The following is a 22,551-nucleotide window of genomic DNA, read 5'->3' as shown; positions in this document are numbered from 1 at the left end:
AGTGACACTTAGATAGATCCTCATGACGACTAAGTGTTGTTTCCTGTTCAGGTCTGCATGTTGCATTGGTTCTGGGCCATGAGTCTGTTCAATGAAGTCCCTGTCTTCCATCTTCCACTGAATCCACACCTTCTGTTTTGTCAAAATCTCCCTTCCTTGCTGTGCATACTTCATTCCATTATTTCTTACAATGACAGAACAAAGAAAGCAACCAAAGCAGATGTATCTGGAGGTGACTGGGAGGTGGGGGAAGTCATGGTTTCTCAAGCTCTGCCCCCTGAGACTAGCCCTTCCCTCAGTTACCTGAGCAAGTTTCACCTCTGCAGTGATGGAGGGGGAGAATCGCTGTCTTTTATGTCCTGAGAACCCACGACCCTTTTATCCTTACAGTCAAGTAACGAACATCTATCTAGTGTGAAACTTGTTATTCTGTAGACATTCACGGGGTGTACGCTCAGAGAAACTAATGTTTTGGGGGTTTGGTTTTGTTTTCCTAAAATTGTTCTTGAGGTAGCTGTGGTGTAAGCCACAGTGTACCACAATGGGCATTAGAGGATATTATTTCAAATCCCAGTTTTGTCACTTATTAGCTGTGTGACACTGGCCAGACCTCCTGTTCTCTGAATTTCCCTTTCCCCATCTGAAAAATAAAAATTAAAAATTTCTTCTTCTAGTGTTTTTTCTGAGGGGAGGGGGAGAGTTTAATGGTAAAATGTGTGTAAATTTACTTAGCTATTTACTTGATACATGTTTGGACCCTCAAAATGAATGAGTTATGTTAGCTGGTTTATGTTTGGGAAGCTATAATGTTAGTACAGTACACTAAAAAATTTCAAAAGGTTTTCATTTTCAAGGACAAAGTATATTAGTGTTTGATAAAGCATTAAAGGATAAACTTTTTTTTTTTAATATACAAGGACTGCTCTCAAAGTCATACATTCTTAACTGGTTACTAATCTGAGAATCCAGAATGTTGAGCAACATTTTGATCAAATCATTTACTTCACTGGTTGTCAACCACCTGGAGTGTTTAAAAAAAATTACCAGTACCTGGGCTCCACCCCAGACCTCTTAAACTGGAATGCCCAGGTGGGGCATTGAAAAAAAGGGCAAGAGCAAAGAACACCATATTTTAATTATCACAAAGCTAAAGTTCCTTCAAAAGAGAAATTAAAGTAGACCTAGCTGATTGTTCACTTTACGAGTCAGAGGCACAAGCTGAATTAGCAGGGACTGTTATAAAAGCTTTAGATTTCAGGTTCACAGCTGTCTGAGTAAGAAGAGAAGGTTCCAGTGGATCCGGCTGTGGTCCTGGTGCTCTGTCTCTCCTGTCTGCTTCTCCTCTCACTCTAGAAAGAGAGCTCTGGGAAAGGGCAACTCCCGACTGGCCCCACTCCTCTCCCAATTCTTGGAAATATCCTACAGTTAGATGTTAAGGACATCAGCAAATCCTTAACCAATGTAAGTAGGTTTTATGTTCCTCCAGTGGCTTGCAAAGGGAAAGTAAATGAACATCTACTTTTAAATAAAATATCTTTATTAAAATATATTAAAATACATTACAATATATTAAAATAAAATTATTAAAAGATATTATTTTAAGGCAAACACTCCCTTCGAGTATTACTTTTGGTCTGTCATTGTCAATAATAGTGGAATGCATTTTGGGAGTAGAGAAACATTTAGGTCTTTGTATGGTTGAATCAAAATAATAACGTGACAAAAGACTGAAGTGTTTCTTCCCTTTGTTTCACCACCATTTGCTATGATTTTTGGCTGAAGGTAAATGGTAAGGGAAATGTTTTGTGATTAGAGATTTCATTCAAGAAGTCATCTATTATATAAACTGTGTTTTGTTCAGAATAGCTATGAAAATTGAACTTCTGTGAAGAAGCAAATTATGCCTGATGTTAAGGAAAGAGCTTGGGAGTAGGACAAGTATGAGTGAATGAAAGAAAAAAGTAATTAGTCAGAGCCAGCTGGGTGGTAAAAAAATCCTTTTGGATTCTGCACAAAGCTGCTGTCTGCGGCCAAGAATGATGCAGGATGGAAGAAACTGTTCTTCCATGAGCTGCTCATGTCCTGGCACTGCCTTTGTGATGCTTGCTCTCTTTCTGTTAGTAATACTAGCGGATCTTAAACTGGGCTGGGCATTTGAATCATCTACGGTGGTTTTAAAAAATATAGATTTCTAGTATTTATCACTACTGAGTCAGAATTCCCATGGGATGAGCTTTACAGGTGATTCTGAAGCAGTCAACTGGATACTGGTTCCAAGGTAGGCATTGGGGACTGATAAATTTCTTAGGCATCAGAGGTCAACTAAGCAGTGTTGAAATTTGGGTCTTCTCCTTAATAGACATTCTCCAAAGACACACAGATGGCCAGTAGGCACATGAAAAGATGCTCAACATCACCAATTATTAGAGAAGTGCAAATCAAAACTACAATGAGGTACCACCTCACATTGGTCAGAATGGCCATCATTAAAAAGTCTACAAATAACAAATGCTGGAGAGGGTGTGGAGAAAAGAGAACCCTCCTACACTGTTGGTAGGAATGTAAGTTGGTGCAGCTACTAAGGAAAACAGTATGGAGGTTCCTCAGAAAACTAAAAATAGAATTACCATATGATCTGGCAATCCCATTCCAGGGCATATACCCAGACAAAACTATAGTTCAAAAAGATACATGCACAGCATGTATCACAGCAGCACTATTCACAATAGCCAAAACATGCAAACAACCTAAATGTCCATCAACAGATGAATGGGTAAAGATGTGGTACATATATACAATGGAATACTACTCAGCCATAAAAAAGAACAAAATAATGCCATCTGCAGCAACGTGAATGCAACTAGAGATTATCATACTAAGTGAAGTAAGTCAGAAAGAGAAAGACAAATACCATATGATATCACTTATTTGTGGAATCTAAAATATGGCACAAATGAACCTATCTATGAAACGGAAACAGACTCACAGACGCAGAGATCAGCCTTGTGGTTGCCAAGGGGGAGCTGGGGGGAGGGAGAGGGATGGACTGGGAGTTTGGGGTTGGTAGATGCAAACTATTACATTTAGAATGGATATATAACAAGGTCCTACCATACAGCACAGGGAACTATATCCAATCTCCTGGGATAAACCATAATGGAAAAGAATATTAAAAAAAAGTATATGTGTGTAAAACTGAGTCACTGTGCTGTACAGCAGAGATTGGCACACCATTATAGTTGAAGTAAATCAACTATACTTCAATAAAAAAAAAATTGGGGTCTTCTATTTATTAACTGTGAGACACTGTAAATAAACAGGAAAGCCTTTGAACCTTAATCTCTTTATCTATAAAACAGGGTAAATAACCCTAGCTCAAAGTTTTGATATGATGATTAGTAATAATCTGAGTACCAAGTACCCAGGCCAGGGCCCAGCACATCAGAGGTGATATAATAATCACCATCATATTTAGTCTTTTAAAACATTTTTATTGAAGTGTAGTTGATTTACAATATTGCATTAGTTTCAGGTGTACAGCATAGTGATTCAGTTTGTTTGGTTTTTTTTGCAGATTATATTCCATTGTATGTTATCACAAGATATTTTTTAAATGAAAATAATGTGGAGCTTTATTATTTAAAGAAAAACATCTGGACACACCCACATACTCCTAAAGGCTTTCAGGAGGTTGGGAGTGAGGTTTAGAACATAAACATTTTACTAAAATTCTCCAGGTGGTTCTTGACATGAATTACATTATAAATTTGAAGATCAATTATATTTTGTAGATACTAAAATTTTTAAAGTCATGACATTTATGAAGGACTACTGGCAGGAACAATATGGATATGTCCGTTACCTTTAGCTAACGGTACCCATTTACTAAGAAACAATAGGCTTAGCAACTCATCTCAAACATAAAAAACCAGATTCGTTCTGATATGATACGGTACTACTTTGAATCTGTTAGTAGTACCATCTTCGTAGAATACATGCTTCCAAGATGTTTGTTAGCACACTTTAAAATTAATCTGCCATCATTAGACATCAGTTTTGAAATCATAGCAATCCGTGACTTACTTATTTCAGGTAGGTCAGATGACGACCATTCTATTCTAGCTTTTTGAATTTGTAAGGGGGAAAACACCTCGTCATGCACCTTTCCCCAGCACATCAAATTTCAAATTGAAAATGTGACCTGCTACAGTAGTGCGCTTGCTAGTGCTACACACCTTGTACAAAGAAGAACAGAGGCAAGATAGGTATGGAAAGAGAAAAACTTCTTTTGTTAGCCCTCAAACTGAGTAAAGTTTTGAAATGTAGAGATGATGTCTGACATTTATAATGGATACCTGTATGTTCATTCTTACTATGTAAATAAAATTGCTGCTATGAAGTGACATTGAAGTTTGTCAACAAATGAATTCTTCCTAACTTTACTCCCAGACGAAGGTTTGGATAAACTATGGCTTTCCAACATTTAAATCTACTTTGGAACATAGCAATACAGCTTATACTGTACGAAAGTTTTATGACTTTTTTTCTCTATTAGAGTTTTCCTAATTGACTCGAGCATTATTACATCTCCATTTTTGCATATGAAGATAGTGACTTGCTCCAAGTAATCCCCAGGTAGTAAATGGCTAGAATTTGAACTCTAAAGCCATGCTTTGCTGCCTGTAAGATTTTCTAGAACAAATCTGATTGTAAACTATTTTGTGTTTGTGTTTCACTTGATCCTCAGGGGAAACGGGTGCTTTTACCTTGATTTTTCAGATTTTAGAAACATTTCTGGAGGATCAAATTGTCTAGTGAATGTAGAGCTTAATTTAACTAAGTCTTGATTCCAAATACTTTAAATTTGACCTGAAATTTCTTTATCCCTTTTATCTTTTGATATACTCATATGATTATCCTCTATTTTATCTTGTTGGTTACTTAACTTTTCAGTTCATCTCAAGTTGCAATCTGCCTGGGGGCAGAATTTGAAACTTTAAAAACTAAAAGCTTATAAATTTATAAAACATTGATACCTTTTTTACTAAGTAAAAAAAACCAAAAACAAATAAACAAGGCTGTGAGTAAATTTAATTCTATGGAACACAGGCAAGGGGCTGGAAAACTGAATTAGAAACTTCCTGAAAAGTCAAGTACTGATTTTTGTTCTTTTTTTTTTCCAAAGGAAACTATTTCTACCGTAATTTCTAATGTCAAATATGGCTTCCTCTAACTTTTCTCCTTTTTAAAGGAGAACTGTACTAGCTTCCTTAACAACAAAAAAATCCAGTGAGATATTCACCTGATATAAAAGTACCCACAATTTCTTTTTTTGTTTTTGGCCACGCCGCGCGGCAGGTGGGATCTTAGTTCCCCAACCAGGGATGGAACCCGTGCCCCTGCAGGGTAAGCACGGAGCCTTAACCACTGGACCTCCAGGGAAGTCTCCCACCCCTACAATTTCTTATACTACCTCTTTTTCATTGTTCTTCCTTGTCTTCAAAAGAACAAGAAGGACAGGATAGGAAAGATAGCATTTAGTTTTTCATGGAGAATAATTATTAAAAGAGATTAACCCGGGAAATCATGCCTTTCTGTGGTAGCCCTTAATGTTTAAGGACCAGGAAATAAAATATCCCACTATTACACAAACAGAACCAACTTATATAAATAATGAAATCACTCACGCTGTGAGGCCTCGAGTATACTCCATTCTCTGTTGTTTGATTTGCATAAGCGAAGATTATACGTTCGTATGTCTTGAGAATGAATGATGGATAAATTTGAACCACCAGAAGGATTTTTCATCATAGCTGAAGCCATTTTATAATGTAGAAATTCCTTTTTCCTATTTTAAGTAACGAAAGTCCATTCTTAAGAATATGTTGTCCAACAACTAAAATACTCTCAGGATCCGTTACTTGCCTGTGATTTGTACTGACTCCGCCTTTCGTTATCATCCGATACCCTCGAGGACGGTCTGAAACGGCGTTTGCTTTGCAGCATGTATTATCCAGGACGCTTGTTCCAGGGTTCACCTGGTATAAAAGCTCGGCCAAACTCACGCCACCGGGGTCTTCAGCCGAGTCTGCACGCTGGGCCGGTTCAGCAGCGTGCCCGCGCGGAAGTGGCCGCTCGCTGCCGCTAGGAAGTCCCCCAGGTGCTGCTTCTGATACCACGCCGAGCTGCCCAGCACCGCGCAGCTGCCCCGCGTCCGCCCGTTACTGAGCAGCTGCTGGTGATCAGCAGCCTAGAGCCCCCGGCGCACGGCGCGCACGTTGCTTTGCACGGGCTTTGCGTGCAGGGCCTTGTGCGCCCAGGTACCGCCGCTCCGGTCTCCCAGGCGCGCGGTGGCACCTCACTCCGACGCGCTCGCTTTGTGGCCCCATCGGTGGAAGTGAAACAGGCCCAACAGTGCCAGCAGATGCCCCACAGGAAGCGAGTCATGGGGTCGAAGATGCAGTAGGTGGTCTGGGGAAAGCTGCCCGCCATACCACCGTCCAAGAGCTCTGGGAGCCCTGTCTCCGTACCCCTCTCGGGGAAGAACTCCTTGAACAGACCCGGAGCCTTCGGCACCTCCAGCAACCCCCGAGCGCCTGAGTTGGCCTCACGCAGTACCAGGGGAAGACTCTTGACCCGCCCGTGGTACCAAACCACCGCCTCGGGAAGTGCACCGCGATTTGGGCGCCGCCATCTTCCTTCCTGGTGACCTATTACAAGAAAGTGAGTATAATTCCCCGTGCTATACAGTAAATCCTTGTTGCTTATCTAGTTTATGTATATTCGTTTGTATCTGTTAATCCCATACCCCTAATTTGTCCCCCACCTTAGTAACCATACATTTGTTTTCTATGTCTGTTAGTCTTTTTCTCTTTTGTATGTAAATTCATTTGTATTATTTTTTAGAGTTGACATATAAGTGATATGATGTAGTATTTTTCTTTCTCTGACTTATTTCACTAAGCATATTATCCTCTAGGCCCACCCAGGTTGCTACAAATGGCAACATTTCATTCTTTTTCAAAAAAAAATTTATTTTTTTATTGGTCTTTTTTTTTTAATGGCTGAGTAATATTCCATTGTATAAATACACCAAATCTTTTTAAGCCAGTTGGGTTGCTTCCATGACTTGGCTATTGTAAATAGTGCTGCTGTGAACATTGGGGTGCATTATCTTTTCGAATTAGAGTTTTTGTTTTTTTCTGGGTAAATACCCAAGAATGGAATTGCTGGATCATATAATAACTCTATTTTTAGGTTGTTTTTTTTTTTTTTTCAAATAAATTTATTTATTTATTTTTGGGTGTGTTGGGTCTTCGTTTCGGTGCGAGGGCTTTCTCTAGTTGCGGCGAGTGGGGGCCACTCTTCATCGTGGTGCGCGGGCCTCTCACTGTCGCGGCCTCTCTTGTTGCGGAGCACAGGCTCCAGACGCACAGGCTCAGTAGTTGTGGCTCACGGGCCTAGTTGCTCCACGGCATGTGGGATCTTCCCAGACCAGGGCTTGAACCCGTGTCCCCTGCATTGGCAGGCAGATTCTCAACCACTGCGCCACCAGGGAAGCCCCTATTTTTAGTTTTTAAAGGAGTCGCCCTACTGTTCTCCATAGTGGCTGCACCAATTTACATTCCCGCAACCAGTGTAGGAGGGTTCCCTTTTCTGCACACCCTCTTCAGCATTTATTATTTGTAGACTTTTTGATGATAACCATTTTGACTGGTGTGAGGTGGTACCTCATCGTGGTTTTGATTTGCATTTCTCTAATAGGTAGTGATGTTGAGCATTTTTTTATATGCCTGTTGGCCATCTGTATGTTGTCTTTGGAGAAATGTCTATTTAGGTCTTCTGCTTTATTGTGTTGAGATATGTTCCCTCTACAACCACTTTGGTGAGAGTTTTTTTTTTAATCATGAATGGATGTTGAATTATCATCATACATATATAAGATCCAGAAATGTTTGAGGTTATGTGTGGCAGAATAAAAACATCAACAACATGATGTTGATAACAATCTTAATCATGAGTAAAATAGACCAAATTGTGACTTCTTTTGCTAATATTTGCATTTTCTTTACATTTCCCAGCTCTCAAAAGTGTATGGCCCTGTGTTCACTGGTTATTTTGGCTTGAAGCCCACCATTGTGTTGCATGGTTATGAAACAGTGAAAGAAGCCCTGATTGATCTGTGAGAAGAGTTTTCTGGAAGAGGCAGTCTCCCTGTGTCTCAAAGAGTTAATAAAGGACATGGTAGGTGTGCATGTGCGCATGTTCAGCATTGGTAGTGACGGTGGGGAGGATGGAAAAGAGGAATTTGAAGAGCCCCCCAGCAGAGCTGGGTCCATCTGCCAGGCTGCCAAGTGTCAGCTCACTCCTCCTTCCCTAGGGCCTCCCTCCTAGTTTCTGTTTCTCCTCCTGGTAGGAATCCTCTTTAGCAATGGAAAGAGATGGAAGGAGATCTGGTGCATCTCCCTCATGACACTGTGGAATTTCGGGGTGGGGAAGAGGAGCATTGAGGACCGAGTTAAAGAGGAAGCCCACTGCCTTGTGGAGGAGTTGAGAAAAACCAGTGGTGGGTGATCCTATGCTCTGTAACTCTCACCTTAACAGACTGCTCTCTTCTCCAGTGACATCCTAGGAAGCATTTCAGGGACAGCCACATCTTTCGTATGGGTCATGGTTGTGAGCCCTCCTGTGGAGCGGGGAGAGAGAGGAGAGAGCCAAGAGGGCTTTTGAGTATCTATTCTTGTTGTGTGTGTACGCCCATGATGGTGCATATAGTGTGGATTAAAGGTCATTTAATCCTATCCTGTCCTGAACTTTTTGTTTTCAAATCATTAGGTCATGAAGGTAGAAGGTTTTGAGTCTCGTTTTTTTCTAGCATTAGAGAACAGTGTTTTTTCCCATAGTGTAAATGTGGGTTATGTATTCCAGAACATTTCATCAAGTGGACATGGTGGGAATGACCTCGTCACACCCTTATGGAGCGTGAAACAAATGACATGTGTTTTCACTTAATTGGCCTATATTTGTATGGTCGCCTCACTCACGTGTCTTAGGGTTTCTTCTGAGACCCATTGCCTACTGTTCTGGCCAGTAATGATAATTGTCTATGATTTTAGTTGCTTAGGCATCCCTTAGTGCAGACCTCATCAATTGTGATTTCCTTGTAAATAACTGTTTTTTTTTTTTATAGAAAGTCTTATTTATTTATTTATTTATTTATTTATGGCTGTGTTGGGTCTTCGTTTCTGTGCGAGGGCTTTCTCTAGTTGTGGCAAGTGGGGGCCACTCTTCATCACGGTGCGCAGGCCTCTCACTGTCGTGGCCTCTCTTGTTGCGTAGCACAGGCTCCAGACGCGCAGGCTCAGTAGTTGTGGCTCACGGGCCTAGTTGCTCCACGGCATGTGGGATCTTCCCAGACCAGGGCTTGAACCCGTGTCCCCTGCATTAGCAGGCAGATTCCCAACCACTGCGCCACCAGGGAAGCCCGTAAATAACTGTTTTAAAATGATCAGCTTCAGTTATTTAATGTTGCTCCCTACTTACAGTATTGTTTTATATATTTTAAGAAATAGATGCTGTGGCTTAATCCTGAACATTACACAAATACCAGGTTATAAAATGATTTATTTAAACAGATTTCAACTATTATTAATAACTCATTACCCTGCCTTCCCTGTTAGTTTCTTCTGTTTTCAGCTTTCTTTATATTTCCCTCCCCCATTATTGATATAATAATCATGTTTTCTGTTTTCTCTACTTTATGATGCTTTGACATTTTGGGGGCCTTGCAGACCCAGGGAGCAACTGCCTCTCCCAGGGTTAGCTAATTCTGAGATAGAGCATCACATCTTGTGTGTGAGCACTCCTTTGATTTTCAAACCAGCCTATCCAAAGTCGATACCCCCAGGAAACCTCCTTTATGAAACCCTCACACACCAAGCCAATATTCTTCCTGCCCTAAATCAACCCAGGGCCAGTTACAGGACAACTAGGGACCACCCCTAGGGCCTAGAGCCCTCTGAAATTACCCAAACTATCCAGTCTTAAACTTAGTCAGCATACCTACCCAGCCTTGCTCGTTTCTTCCATGAAAACCCCAGTAAAGGCTTTGGCCCATGCTCTCTCCTTGTTCCTTCTGCCTCCTGACTGACCTTGGTGCTTCCCCATGTGGCCTTGTGTAGTGTGCCCCCTCCTCTTGGGAAGTATGAGTAATAAACTATCTTATCATCTCCTGATCTGTTGTTGGCCTTACCATCTGAATAAAAATAAAACCCAAGTACATTTTAAAACAATTGGATGGTAATTGGTAATTTTTTACCAATTTTGGTACTTTGGTAATATTTTACCCCTTACTGTCAGCTGTACTGACCTATGAAGTGCTTGTTAGGATGGATCTTATTTTCAGTCTGAATTCCAAATTACCCTGCTTTGTAAGTCTCTCTCTCAAGTGAAAGGAAAGATTAAAAATCAGATTTTAGCTGTCACACACACAGAAATCTTAAGGCCTTCTCAAATTATCCCCTACCTTCTAAAGTAAAAGTTTTTCTGCAAGCTTAGTGTCTTGGCATGGTTCAGCTGAAAAGGAGCCTGGCATAGGAGCACTTAACTAAATAGGTTCCTATTACTTAATTCCCTATCGTTTCATCACAACACTTTGATTCAAGTCACCCTTAATTACATGTATGATATGATTTGGGTTTTTTGCATATAAAGTTTATCGATCATCTGATTATAGCAATTTCATGTAAATATTGACCACTAAAAAAGAAAACTACTTTTCCTCTGCTTTAATTTATTTGTCTGTAAAATGATGGACTTCATCTAAATTCAAATTAAAAAATTTGTAACAGCATATGGTATTCCGTTGATGGCTATATGTAGCAATATCCCAGAATTCCACAAGAGGGCATGTTCTGTCCAAATAAATTAAATGTGAGGCCTGACTGGTGATGAGGGACACTATTTCTTAGAGCAGGATGTTCCTCCCCACACCTCCTCACCTCCTCTCCATACTGCAATAAAGAAACAAAAGGACTCCATTTATCAATTTAATCTTTCTTGTTTGCCCTGTGATTTGTTTGAAATGAAGAATTCTTACCTATTTTTATTTTAGGCAAACAAATCTATCTTACAATTCATGTCCATTTGTATTAGTTTTCTTCTTGTACAACATGGACAGCTTTTGCTTTTTTTTTCTTTGTTCCATCAAACACCTGAATTTTTCCATAATCTTTCTCTCTTTAGTCTTTTCCTTTCCTAATTCTACAAGTTGTTCCTTCAGCTATTCACTATATATAAAACGTTTCCAGGTTCCTAACTATTGCTTCCTTCCTACGTCAGTGCTTAATTGTCTACAAGTTTACCAGACAGATGTGATTTTGCACTGATAGATAACCTGAATTATTGTCTTAAAAAACTGACCCTTAAATTTTTTTTTGTTCTTTCGCTCTTCAAAATAACCAGCACCTTGATTCAAGGCAGTGATGTAAATGGAGTATTTGGAGAACGATTATTAAACAAACTAGGATGGAATGGTCAATTCATGTTTGTTTTTTTTTTTAACATCTTTATTGGAGTATAATTGCTTTACAATGGTGTGTTAGTTTCTGCTTTATAACAAAGTGTATCAGTTATACGTACACATATGTCCCCATATCTCTTCCGTCTTGCCTCTACCCTCCCTATCCCACCCCTGTAGGTGGTCACAAAGCACCAAGCTGATCTCCCTGTGCTATGCGGCTGCTTCCCACTAGCTATCTATTTTATGTTTGGTAGTGTATATATGTCCATGCCACTCTCTCACTTTGTCCCAGCTTACCTTTCCCCCTCCCCATATCCTCAAGTCCATTCTCTAGTAGGTCTGCATCTTTATTCCCGTCTTGCCCCTAGGTTCTTCTGACCATTTTGTTTTTTCTTTTTTTTTTTTTAGATTCCGTATATATGTGTTAGCATACGGTATTTGTTTTTCTCTTTCTGACTTACTTCACTCTGTATGACACTCTCTAGGTCCATCCACCTCATTACAAATAACTCAATTTCGTTTCTTTTTATGGCTGGGTAATATTCCATTGTATATATGTGACACATCTTCTTTACCCATTCATCTGTTGATGGACACTTAGGTTGCTTCCATGTCCTGGCTATTGTAAGTAGAGCTGCAATGAACATTGTGGTACATGACTCTTTTTGAATTATGGTTTTCTCTGGGTATATGCCCAGTAGTGGGATTGCTGGGTCATATGGTAGTTCTATTTTTAGTTTTTTAAGGAACCTCCATACTGTTCTCCATAGTGGCTGTATCCATTTACATTCCCACCAACAGTGCAGGAGTGTTCCCTTTTCTCCACACCCTCTCCAGCATTTATTGTTTGTAGATTTTTTGATGATGGCCATTCTGACCAGTGTGAGATGATATCTCATTGTAGTTTTGATTTGCATTTCTCTAATGATTAATGATGTTGAGCATTCTTTCATGTGTTTTTTGGCAATCTGTATATCTTCTTTGGAGAAATATCTATTTAGGTCTTCTGCCCATTTTTGGATTGGGTTGTTTGTTTTTTTGATATTGAGCTGCATGAGTTGCTTGTATGTTTTGGAGATTAATCCTTTGTCAGTTGCTTCATTTACAACCTTTGCTGTGCAAAAGCTTTTAAGTTTCATTAGGTCCCATTTGTTTATTTTTGTTTTTATTTCCATTTCTCTAGGAGGTGGGTCAAAAAGGATCTTGCTGTGATTTATATCATAGGGTGTTCGTCCTGTGTTTTCCTCTAAGAGTTTGATGGTGTCTGGCCTTACATTTAGGTCTTTAATCCATTTTGTCAATTCATGTTTAAGGGAACAGTGATGTGTTGATTTTAAGTATGCTTAAATTTTTGCTGATAAAGGAATTTCTGGGTAGATATTGCTTCCAAGATTCTAAAATTATCTGTTATCCACAACAAAGTTTTATATTTATATTTTAATAGTGTTTTATAAATCTTTTCAATTCTTTAGGGTCACCCTGTGATCCCACTTTCATCCTGGGCTGTGTTCCCTGCAATGTGATCTGCTCCATTTTCCAGAATCGTTTTGATTTTACAGATCAGAATTTTGTTAACTTGCTGGAAAACTTTAATGAAAACCTCAGGATTTATGAGCTCCCCATGGATCCAGGTGAGGTCAGGATCCTCTCTTCCTGAGAAATTGTTTATGCTCTTTTCTATGACAAGTCCAAAATTCTATATGGACCAAGCCGTGAAGTGAATGTTTGAAAACTGGACGTTTTGGATATTACAATGTGGTAACTCTGGGAATCAGATTCTCCCCTGTCTTTGTTTTGTTTTGTTTTTGCTTGCTCCACTTTTTTTTTTTCTTAATTCCCTGACCAGGGATCAAACCCCTGCCCCCTGCAGTGGAAGCGTGGAGTCTTAACCACTGAACCGCCAGGGAAGTCCCTGTAGTTTTTTGTTTGTTTCTTTTTTTTTGCCTTCTACAAGCTGTAGCTATTTGTTTATTTAGTGACTTTTCTAAACTATTTTCGCAAAGTCTCTTTTTTTTTTTTTTTGGCCTTGTGTGGTCACTGGAATCTCTGTTCCTTTAGCTTACGTTCAGCTAGTGTTTGGAGAGAGATGTCCTTTTTTTTAGGAGTGATAGATCTTTCTTTTGCTTTTCTTTTTTTTCATTCTTTTAAATTGAATGAAACAGTCTTTAAATTCTGTATTGCTTTACAATTTTCAAAAGTTTCACACACATGATTTCATATAATCCCGTAATAACCTTTTTTCACTCACTACCCCTATACTGCCCCTCCATCCTTCCCTCTCCCTTCTCATAACCACTAGTTTGTTCTCTATCTGGAGTCTATGGATATCGATATCTGTGAATGTGAGGAGCCAAAAAAAAAAAAAAAAAAGGTAAAGAGATGGAGAGAGAGAGAGAGAGAAAAAGGAAGAGAGGAAGGGGGGAGGGAGGGAGGGAGGAAGGAAATAACTCTTCCAGATTGGCTCTGTGCATGTGTGTAGCTTTCTAAATTTCTCAGTATATAGCGGTGCTTTTGAATGTCCTAATTTCCCAAAGGCACTCCCTCCCCAGCTTTTCTTCCTGGAGTTTGGTGCTCTGTTGTATGCCTTAACTGTAATCTTTTGCCCCAAGTGGCTGTGGGCTGTTCATTAATCTTGCAAGGTTTTTGAGACATCCCTGTTGCGTTTCCACTCTAGGTTAGATGAAACAAAAACAAGTGCCTGTGTCAGTCTGTCAGGTGGCCCCAGACAGGTTAGAACACAGAAACACGGTTTTCATGAGTGAGGTCTGCTCTGGTCCCTCTGGAACCAGGAACCAGGCTCCCACACCACAAGCTGCCCTTGTTAAGACCACTGCCAAGCCGAGGATGGAAGTGGGACAAGGGCAAAAAAAGAAGGAAAAAGAAAAAACAAGCCACAGATCTTTCCTGCCATTTTTTAAGTTGATTCTGACAGTTTCTGCTTGATTTTCTGACATTTTTGTAGAGGGATAGGCCTTTAGAACTGTCTACTGCATCATTTTTGCTGATGTTATTCTGTAAGTGAATGTTTGAACACAGCAGTCCTGCCTTATTGTCATAGAGTGAACATCTGGGAAAGGTGGCTGAGCCTTTATTTTACGAAGAAAAGAAATGCCTGGGTATAAAGCTGGAATTCAAGCCTCGTTGGCTTCCTCGCCAGTGGTTTTTCCACTACCCGCCAAAGCCCAGTTTCCATAAACTACTTTGGTGACTGCCCAAAAGGATGGCCATAGAACTCAATGGACATCCAGGTCCTTGCTGAAAGATTTCCATTACCCACAAGGCTTATCCTCAAATATGTAGTGATTTCTTCATCACGTTACTTAGTGGAAATATCCTAATTTAGGAAGGAAGAGAATATCTCTTTCAAGGAGGGACAATGTTTATGAACGGAGGTGCTTCCGGGGAACACCGACTAGGGCAGGGGTGTTTGATGCTTCAGTTGGGATCCTAGCTGACAGCGTAATTGGGCTTGGGATGACAAAATGATTGGTTCTATGGTGTATGAATCATAAACAAACACCACAGTTTTGCCCTGTGCTGAGCTGATATGTCCTGTACCCTGCCTAAATAAAATCACATGATCTTAGAAAAGTCACTTACCTGCTCTGGTGCACAGCTACTTTATCCCTAAAATGCTGAGGTGGGTTTCATGCCGTTTTTGCACCCCTCTGAGTTATAATATAGTGATTCTATTTCTGAGGCTGCTTGATAGTAGTAGAAATAGCAGGGAATGGCTTTGTGATCAATATCAGGTTACTCAAAATTCCTTAACCTCTGCCCTCATCTGCAAAATGTGAATCATAGTAATTCATCTTATTCTGTGTTTCAAGGTTGTAAGGAAGAATTAATTTAAAAAATGAGAGAATTGACATAAATATGCTTTAATACCATAAGGTTGATGTATGAGTATAGGAAATTGCTATAAACTTTCATCATCTGGTCAGAGTTTTCTCCCTTAAATATCTCTAGCAACATGAAGAATTATTTTACATGTACACTATAAAATGCTCCCCCTGAAGGAAGAGACCATTTTTTATTCACTTCAGTTTTTAACCAAGGCTTGGCATATGGTAGATATGTCTTCAATATATGTTTTTAGTTTAATAAATATATTTTTAAAATCTTTAAGGTCTGCAATAATTTCCCTGCTCTCATGGACTATCTCCCAGGGAGTCATAACAAAGTACTTAAAATTTTTGCTTATGTAAAAAGCTATGTTTTGGAGAAAATAAAAGAACACCAAGCTTTTCTGGGCATTAACAATCCTCGGGACTTCATTGATTGTTTCCCGATCAAAATGGAACAGGTAAAATATTAATGACAGATTGGTTATCTGTTTGCTTGAATTTTTTTGTTCATTGACTAGTTCTGTACTTATTAGGGATATTTAAATGGTTGCGGACGAAATGCTTGATCAGCACTTTGGGTACTTAACGTGTGCGTGGATCTGGATTGAGCATCAAAGGAGATTTAAAATTGAATTGTTAAATGACAATACATGGACCCTGTTCGTTAGGTACTAATAGGCTACCTGAGGAGAAAGAGAACATACGTCTCGGGTGAAATGGAAATACAAACAAATGAGAAATACATAATACTGAGCCGTAAAAGGAAGGTGGATGTGATCATTTCACACAGCATGTGGGAGAGTGAGAAGGAAGGGCTTAGCCTGGGTGGGCTTCCTGAATATCCTGAGGTTTGATGTAGATCTTCACATATTTGCAATAAGTCATAGGGGAGGGAATTTCAGATTGGTAGAATGGTGTCATGAGAGGTTCAGAGGTGTGTTGTGGTAAGGAGACTAGGTGGATGGAAGAGAGAAGCCTTAAATGAGTGTAACCAAAAATAAATTTGGACAGATGTGGAGTGGGAGTTTGCTGTCTGTCAAGTAACTGTAAACGTGAATGTTGGCAGGAAAAGTTGTGATTTGATCAGGTAGATGTATGAGCCAGAACAAGAGTAGAATGCAAATAATTACTGGGGAAGATTATCCTGGGAGTTCTGTAGAATGATCTGTATGATGAGAATGGAATTCAAGGACCAGCTGTGAGATTTTTAATTTCTTTGGACTTTGGCTTGATGAAAGTCTGGACCATGGAAATGCAGAAGATTCTGAAATAAAATCAATCTGTCCATCTTGTCATAGTATCAGAGATCTATAAGGATTGGTGTTAGTTAGAGGAGAGAATGAGAGTCCAATTGTAGGGACTATATGGGAAATTTCAGTAATAAGACCAAATTCCCTATTTGAGAAGTTCAACCCAGGAGGGAAAAATTCAGATAGTAAATCTGAATAGTGAATTTGAATAGTGGTAGGGTCAAGTTGGAAACTGTGACAAAAGTAATATAGATGCCATAAAAAAACATTTATGTAGGGGCGGAGTTCTTGAACTGGGGAAAGGCAGAATCTAGAACACACTGTAAAAAGCTAAATCTAGAGCAGGAAATTTCTTCATTTGAGGCCACCATTATTTTTTTTTATAAATTTATTTTATTTTATTTATTTATTTTTGGCTGCGATGGGTCTTCGTTGCTGCATGTGGGCTTTCTCTAGTTGTGGCGAGCAGGGGCTACTCTTCGTTGTGGTGTGAGGGCTTCTTATTGCAGCAGCTTCTCTTGTTGCGGAGCACAGGCTCTAGGTGCGCGGGCTTCAGTAGTTGTGGCACGTGGGCTCAGTGGTTGTGGCTCATGGGCTCTAGAGCACAGGCTCAGTAGTTTGGCGCACGGGCTTAGTTGCTCCGTGGCATGTGGGATCTTATCGGACCAGGGCTCGAACCCGTGCCCCTTGCCTTGGCAGGCGGATTCTTAACCACTGGGCCACCAGGGAAGTCCCTGAGGCCACCATTATTTTATTCAACCACTTTGTAGCACTGGGCAGAAATGAGAAATCAGTTAGTAGGCTAAAATGGCAAGGCGCCAAAGATGCTGATGAAGATGACTTTCAAAGAATTGTCCCTGGATTTGAATTGGACTGCTCAAATCGTGTGTTCCAAACAGAGTGAAGTTAAGCAGATGGTGTGGTTTGAAGAAACGGAGGAAGGAAGAAGCGAATTACTTCTGTTCTCTGCCTTCTCTGCTGCTAGGGCAATGATTTTTATCTTTCTGGGGTCCAGTTGATTTGAGAATCTGATTAAAAATATGGACGCCATCCCAGAAAGATGCACCTATATGAGTTCTTGGTATTTTGCACATAATTTGAGGGATTCCCATAATGCTATGAAGCCACGCCACTAATCCTGGGCTAAGGAGGCTCTAAGATGTCTGGTGTTTCATTTAACAGTGGCTGCTTCCTCAGTGCTATATTTAAAACCCACATTGTTTCTCTGGACTTCACTCTAGTACTTAGAGTCTGACGTTATTTTTTGATAGCATCTTTGAGTATAATTTACATACCATACCCTCACACATTTTAAGTACAATTCAACATTTTCACAGAGTTGTGTAGCTCCCACCACAATCAATTTCTGAACACTTTTATCACCTTGAAAAGAAATCCTATATGCTTTAGGAGTCACCCCCATTCCTCCCCAACCTCCGCAGCTTTAAACATCACTAATCTACTTTCCATCTCTATAGATTTGCTATTCTGGACATTTCATATTAATGGAATTATACAATATGTATAATTCATACAATATGTATGATAACATCTTTTGTGTCTAGCTTCTTTCACTTAACAATGTTTTCAAGGTTCATTGATGATGTATCATATATCAGTACTTCACTCCTTTAAATGGTTGGATGATATTTCAGTGTGGATATACCACATTTTATATATCTGTTTGTTGGTTGATGGACATTTTGGTTGTGTCTGTTTTTTGGTTATTATGAATAATGTTTCTGTAGACATTTGTGTACAGGTTTTTGTGTATACATATGTTTTAATTTCTCTTGGGTATATACCTAGTGGTAGAATTGTTGGGTCTATGATAACTTTATATTTAACCTTTGGAGGAAGTGTTGCAGATCAAAGACTTAATGTAAGAGCTGAAACTATAAAACTCTTAGAAGAAAACTTATGCATAAAATTGCACCATTTTATATTCTCATCAGCAGTGTATGAAGGGTACAATTTATTCACATCCTTGACAGTACTTCTAATTATCTGTCCTTTTGATTCTAGCCATCCTAGTAGGTGTGAAGTGGTCTTTCCTTGTGGTTTTGATTTGTATTTCCCTGATGGCTAATGATGTTGAGCATCTTTCATGTGCTTGTTGGCCATTTATATATCTCTTTGGAAAAATGTCTATTTCAATCCTTTGCCCATTTTTGAATTTGGCTATTTTTTTTTTTTTAATTTCTAGTATGGCACTTCTGAACATCCTGTATTGCTTTTTTTTTTTTTTTTTAAAGCAAGGCAATGCTTTTTTTTTTTTTAATTTATTTTTTATTTATTTATTTTTGGCTGTGTTGGGTCCTCGTTTCTGTGCGAGGGCTTTCTCCAGTTGCGGCAAGCGGGGGCCACTCTTCATTGCGGTGCGCGGGCCTCTTACTATCGCGGCCTCTCTTGTTGCGGAGCACAGGCTCCAGACGCGCAGGCTCAGTAGTTGTGGCTCACGGGCCTAGTTACTCCGCTGCATGTGGGATCCTCCCACACCAGGGCTCGAACCCGTGTCCCCTGCATTGGCAGGCAGATTCTCAACCACTGCACCACCAGGGAAGCCCCCTATTTTTTTAAAAAATTAATTTTTAAATTAATTTTTATTGGAGTATCGAGTAGAGTTCCCTGAGCTATACAGTGGGTTCTCATTAGTTATCTATTTTATACAGAGTATCAATAGTGTGTATATGTCAATCCCAATCTCCCCATTCATCCCACCCCCCTTTCCCCCCTTGGTGTCTATACATTTGTTCTCTACACCTGTGTCTTTATTTCTGCCATGCAAATAAGGTCATCTGTACCATTTTCTAGATTCCATATATATGCGTTAATATACGATGCAGTATTGATGCTGCATACGATGCTGCAATGAACATTGGGGTGCATGTGTCTTTTTGAATTATGGTTTTCTCAGGGTATCTGCCCAGTGGTGGGATTGCTGGGTCATATGGTAGTTCTATTTTTAGTTTTTTAAGGAACCTCCATACTGTTCTCCATAGTGGCTGTATCCATTTACATTCCCACCAACAGTGCAAGAGGGTTCCCTTTTCTCCACACCCTCTCCAGCATTTATTGTTTGTAGATTTTTTAATGATGGCCATTCTGACGGGTGTGTGGTGATACCTCATTGTAGTTTTGATTTGCATTTCTCTAATAGTTAGTGATGTTGAACATCATTTCATGTGTTTGTTGGCCATCTGTACGTCTTCTTTGGAGAAGTGTCTATTTAGGTCTTCCACCCATTTTTGGATTGGGTTGTTTGTTTTTTTGATATTGAGCTGCATGAGCTGTTTGTATGCTTTGGAGATTAATCCTTTGTCAGTTGCTTCATTTGCAAATAGTTTCTCCCATTCTAAGGGTTTTCTTTCATCTTGTTTATGGTTTCCTTTGCTGTGTAAAAGCTTTTAAGTTTAATTAGGTCCTATTTGTTTATTTTTGTTTTTATTTTTAAATTGTTGAGATGTAAGAGTTCTTCAGTGTTATAGATATAAGTGCCTTATCAGATATATGATTTGCAGACATTTTGTCCCATTTTATGGGTTGTCTTTTTACTTTCTTTTTTAAATTATTTTATTTTATTTTATGTATTTTTTGGCCATGCCATGCAGGCATGTAGGATCTTAGTTCCTTGACCAGGGATTGAACCCACGCCCCCTGCATTGGAAGTGCGGAGTCTTAACCACTGGACCACCAGGGAGTCCCTGTCCTTTTACTTTCTTGATAGTGTGTTTTGAAATTCAAAAGTTTTTGATTTCATGAAATCCAATTTATTAATCTTCTTCTTTGGCTGCCTGTGCTTTTGGTGTCATAGCTGAGAAACTATTATCTAATCCAAGGTCACGATGATTCCCTCCAAGTTTTCTTCTAATAGTTTTATAGTTTTAGCTCTTATATTTAGGTCTATGATCCATTTTAAATCAATTTTTGATAATAGTGTGAGATATGGGTCCAACTTCATTTTTTTGCATATGGGTGTCCAGTTTTCCCAGCACCATTTGTTGAAAAGACTATTCTTTTCACATAGAATGATCTCGGCAACTTTGTTGAAAATTAGTTGTAAATGTGAAGGGTTTACTTTTGGACTCTCAATTCTATTCCACTTGTCTATATATCTTGCTCTTTGCCAGTACCACACAATCTTGATTACCATAGCTTTATTGTAATTTTTAATATGGGAAGTGTGAGTCTTCCAATTTTGTTCTTCTTTCTGAGATTGTTCTATCTATTCTTGGTCACTTAAATTTCCACATGAATTTTAGGACAATCTCATCAATTTCTGCAAAGAAGCTAACAGTGATTTTGATATGGATCATGTTGAATCTGTAGGTCAGTTCGGGAGTAATGCCATCTTAAGAATACTAAGTCTTTCAATAGATGAACATGGGATGTATTTCCATGTATTTAGTTCTTCTTTAATTTCTTTCAGCAAGGTTTTATACAGGCTAACTTACTTTTGATAGGCTATGTGTACATAACCACTGATGCTTCAAATTCACTTGAACAGATGGAAATAGTAATAATGGTTTATAAGAACTCTGTTCTCCTTCTTGGCCTCGGAGTAATTTTGAGTTGACAAGGTTAGAAAACTGTGCGAAGTTGATGTTACCAATGAGGATGACTACTTTTATCTACCAAGTACAACTGTCGATAGGATTAAGTCTATCTCAGTGGTGTTGGATTACATAATATTGGGCATGCCACAGGTCATTTGGGGATTATAAGAACCTTATTAAATTAGTACTGGTCTGGACGACTGGATAGGAAGAAATTATTTTTTGGTTTGTTAATGACCTCTGTAGTCATTATTTCAGATTGTCCCATTGTTATTTTCAATTTTGAATCACATATGTCCCTCATCTAAACCAACCTTAGTTGTCCTTGTGAAGGGCTTTTACTCTCCCAACTTCTGACTTGTGAGAGCTTTATTCAGTCACTTCCTTACCCTTAGCATCTGCACTTGTTTCCTAGACCAAGTTGCCTATTGCCTCATATCTTGGAATACAGTAGTGGCCAGCCCCATTTTGTCTTTGTGAATCCATTCTCTTTCTCTATAATCTATTCTAGGATGTGCTGCCATGTTAGATTTTGCACATTTTCAACTTCATAATGGGTCTTTAGGCAACACAGAATCCACATAAATTCTTCAATGGGAGAAGAGAATTGCAAACTCTTGATTCTGGCTTATAATGGTTTTCAAAATATAGCTCTAATTTGCTCATTTCTATCAATTAAGATTGTGTTTGCCTACCAATAAAAAAAAATTAACAAAGGCTTAAAGAAACAGTGGGTTTATTTATCTCACATAGAGAGAGTCTCATGTTGGGCAGTCCAGAGCTAGCCCTGAAGTATCATGGACTCAAGTGCCTTCCATTTTTCTTCAGCATTCTTAAGTATATAGGCTTCATCTTCATGCTCAGATACTCATGTTCCAAGATGACGTCTACACCACCTTCACCTTCATATCTGTGTTTTGAGTATGAAGAAAGAAAGGGAGAATGGGCATCAGTAGGCCATTGGTAAGAAGTATGTTGCTTGGCCAATGTAGCTGCAAAAGAGGCTTGGAATGAAATTTTCAGGCAAGCAAGGGATAAGGAGTAGGTAAGGAAGATTGTGTCAGCCCAATCCACACACTTTGCCATACCATACAGTTGTTGTTGTTTTAATACTGCACTCCAGTGTCTAAGTTTGCTTAGCTTTATGACAGTGTGTGTTATTTTGGATTGAGTGTAATTATATATGCTGGCAAACTATCAGATAATTACATCAAATAATTCCTAGGAAAAGCACAATCAACAGATGGAGTTTACTTTTGAAAACTTGATAGCCGCTGTAACTGATTTGTTTGGAGCTGGGACAGAGAAAACGAACACCACACTGAGATATGGGCTCCTCCTCCTGCTAAAATACCGAGAGGTCACAGGTATGAGCA

At 39.3% G+C, this 22,551-nt stretch overlaps 1 protein-coding gene across 1 annotated transcript in view; it reads left to right on the top strand.

Annotated features, from left to right (window-relative positions):
* Positions 1–6,004: 6,004 nt before the first annotated feature.
* LOC103018236 (cytochrome P450 2C42-like) overlaps positions 6,005–22,551 on the top strand; it is a 36,189-nt gene continuing 19,642 nt past the window's right edge. Inside the window, 8 exon segments of the mRNA XM_057530593.1 lie at positions 6,005–6,041; positions 6,602–6,723; positions 8,082–8,244; positions 8,417–8,566; positions 12,994–13,130; positions 13,132–13,152; positions 15,651–15,827; positions 22,401–22,542. Of these exon segments, the coding sequence (XP_057386576.1) occupies positions 6,005–6,041; positions 6,602–6,723; positions 8,082–8,244; positions 8,417–8,566; positions 12,994–13,130; positions 13,132–13,152; positions 15,651–15,827; positions 22,401–22,542 (949 nt within the window).

The sequence above is a fragment of the Balaenoptera acutorostrata genome, chromosome 16 (genome assembly GCF_949987535.1).
Source record: "Balaenoptera acutorostrata chromosome 16, mBalAcu1.1, whole genome shotgun sequence".
NCBI classification, from domain to species: Eukaryota; Metazoa; Chordata; class Mammalia; order Artiodactyla; family Balaenopteridae; genus Balaenoptera; species Balaenoptera acutorostrata.
This window is presented reverse-complemented; position numbering and strand designations above follow the sequence as displayed.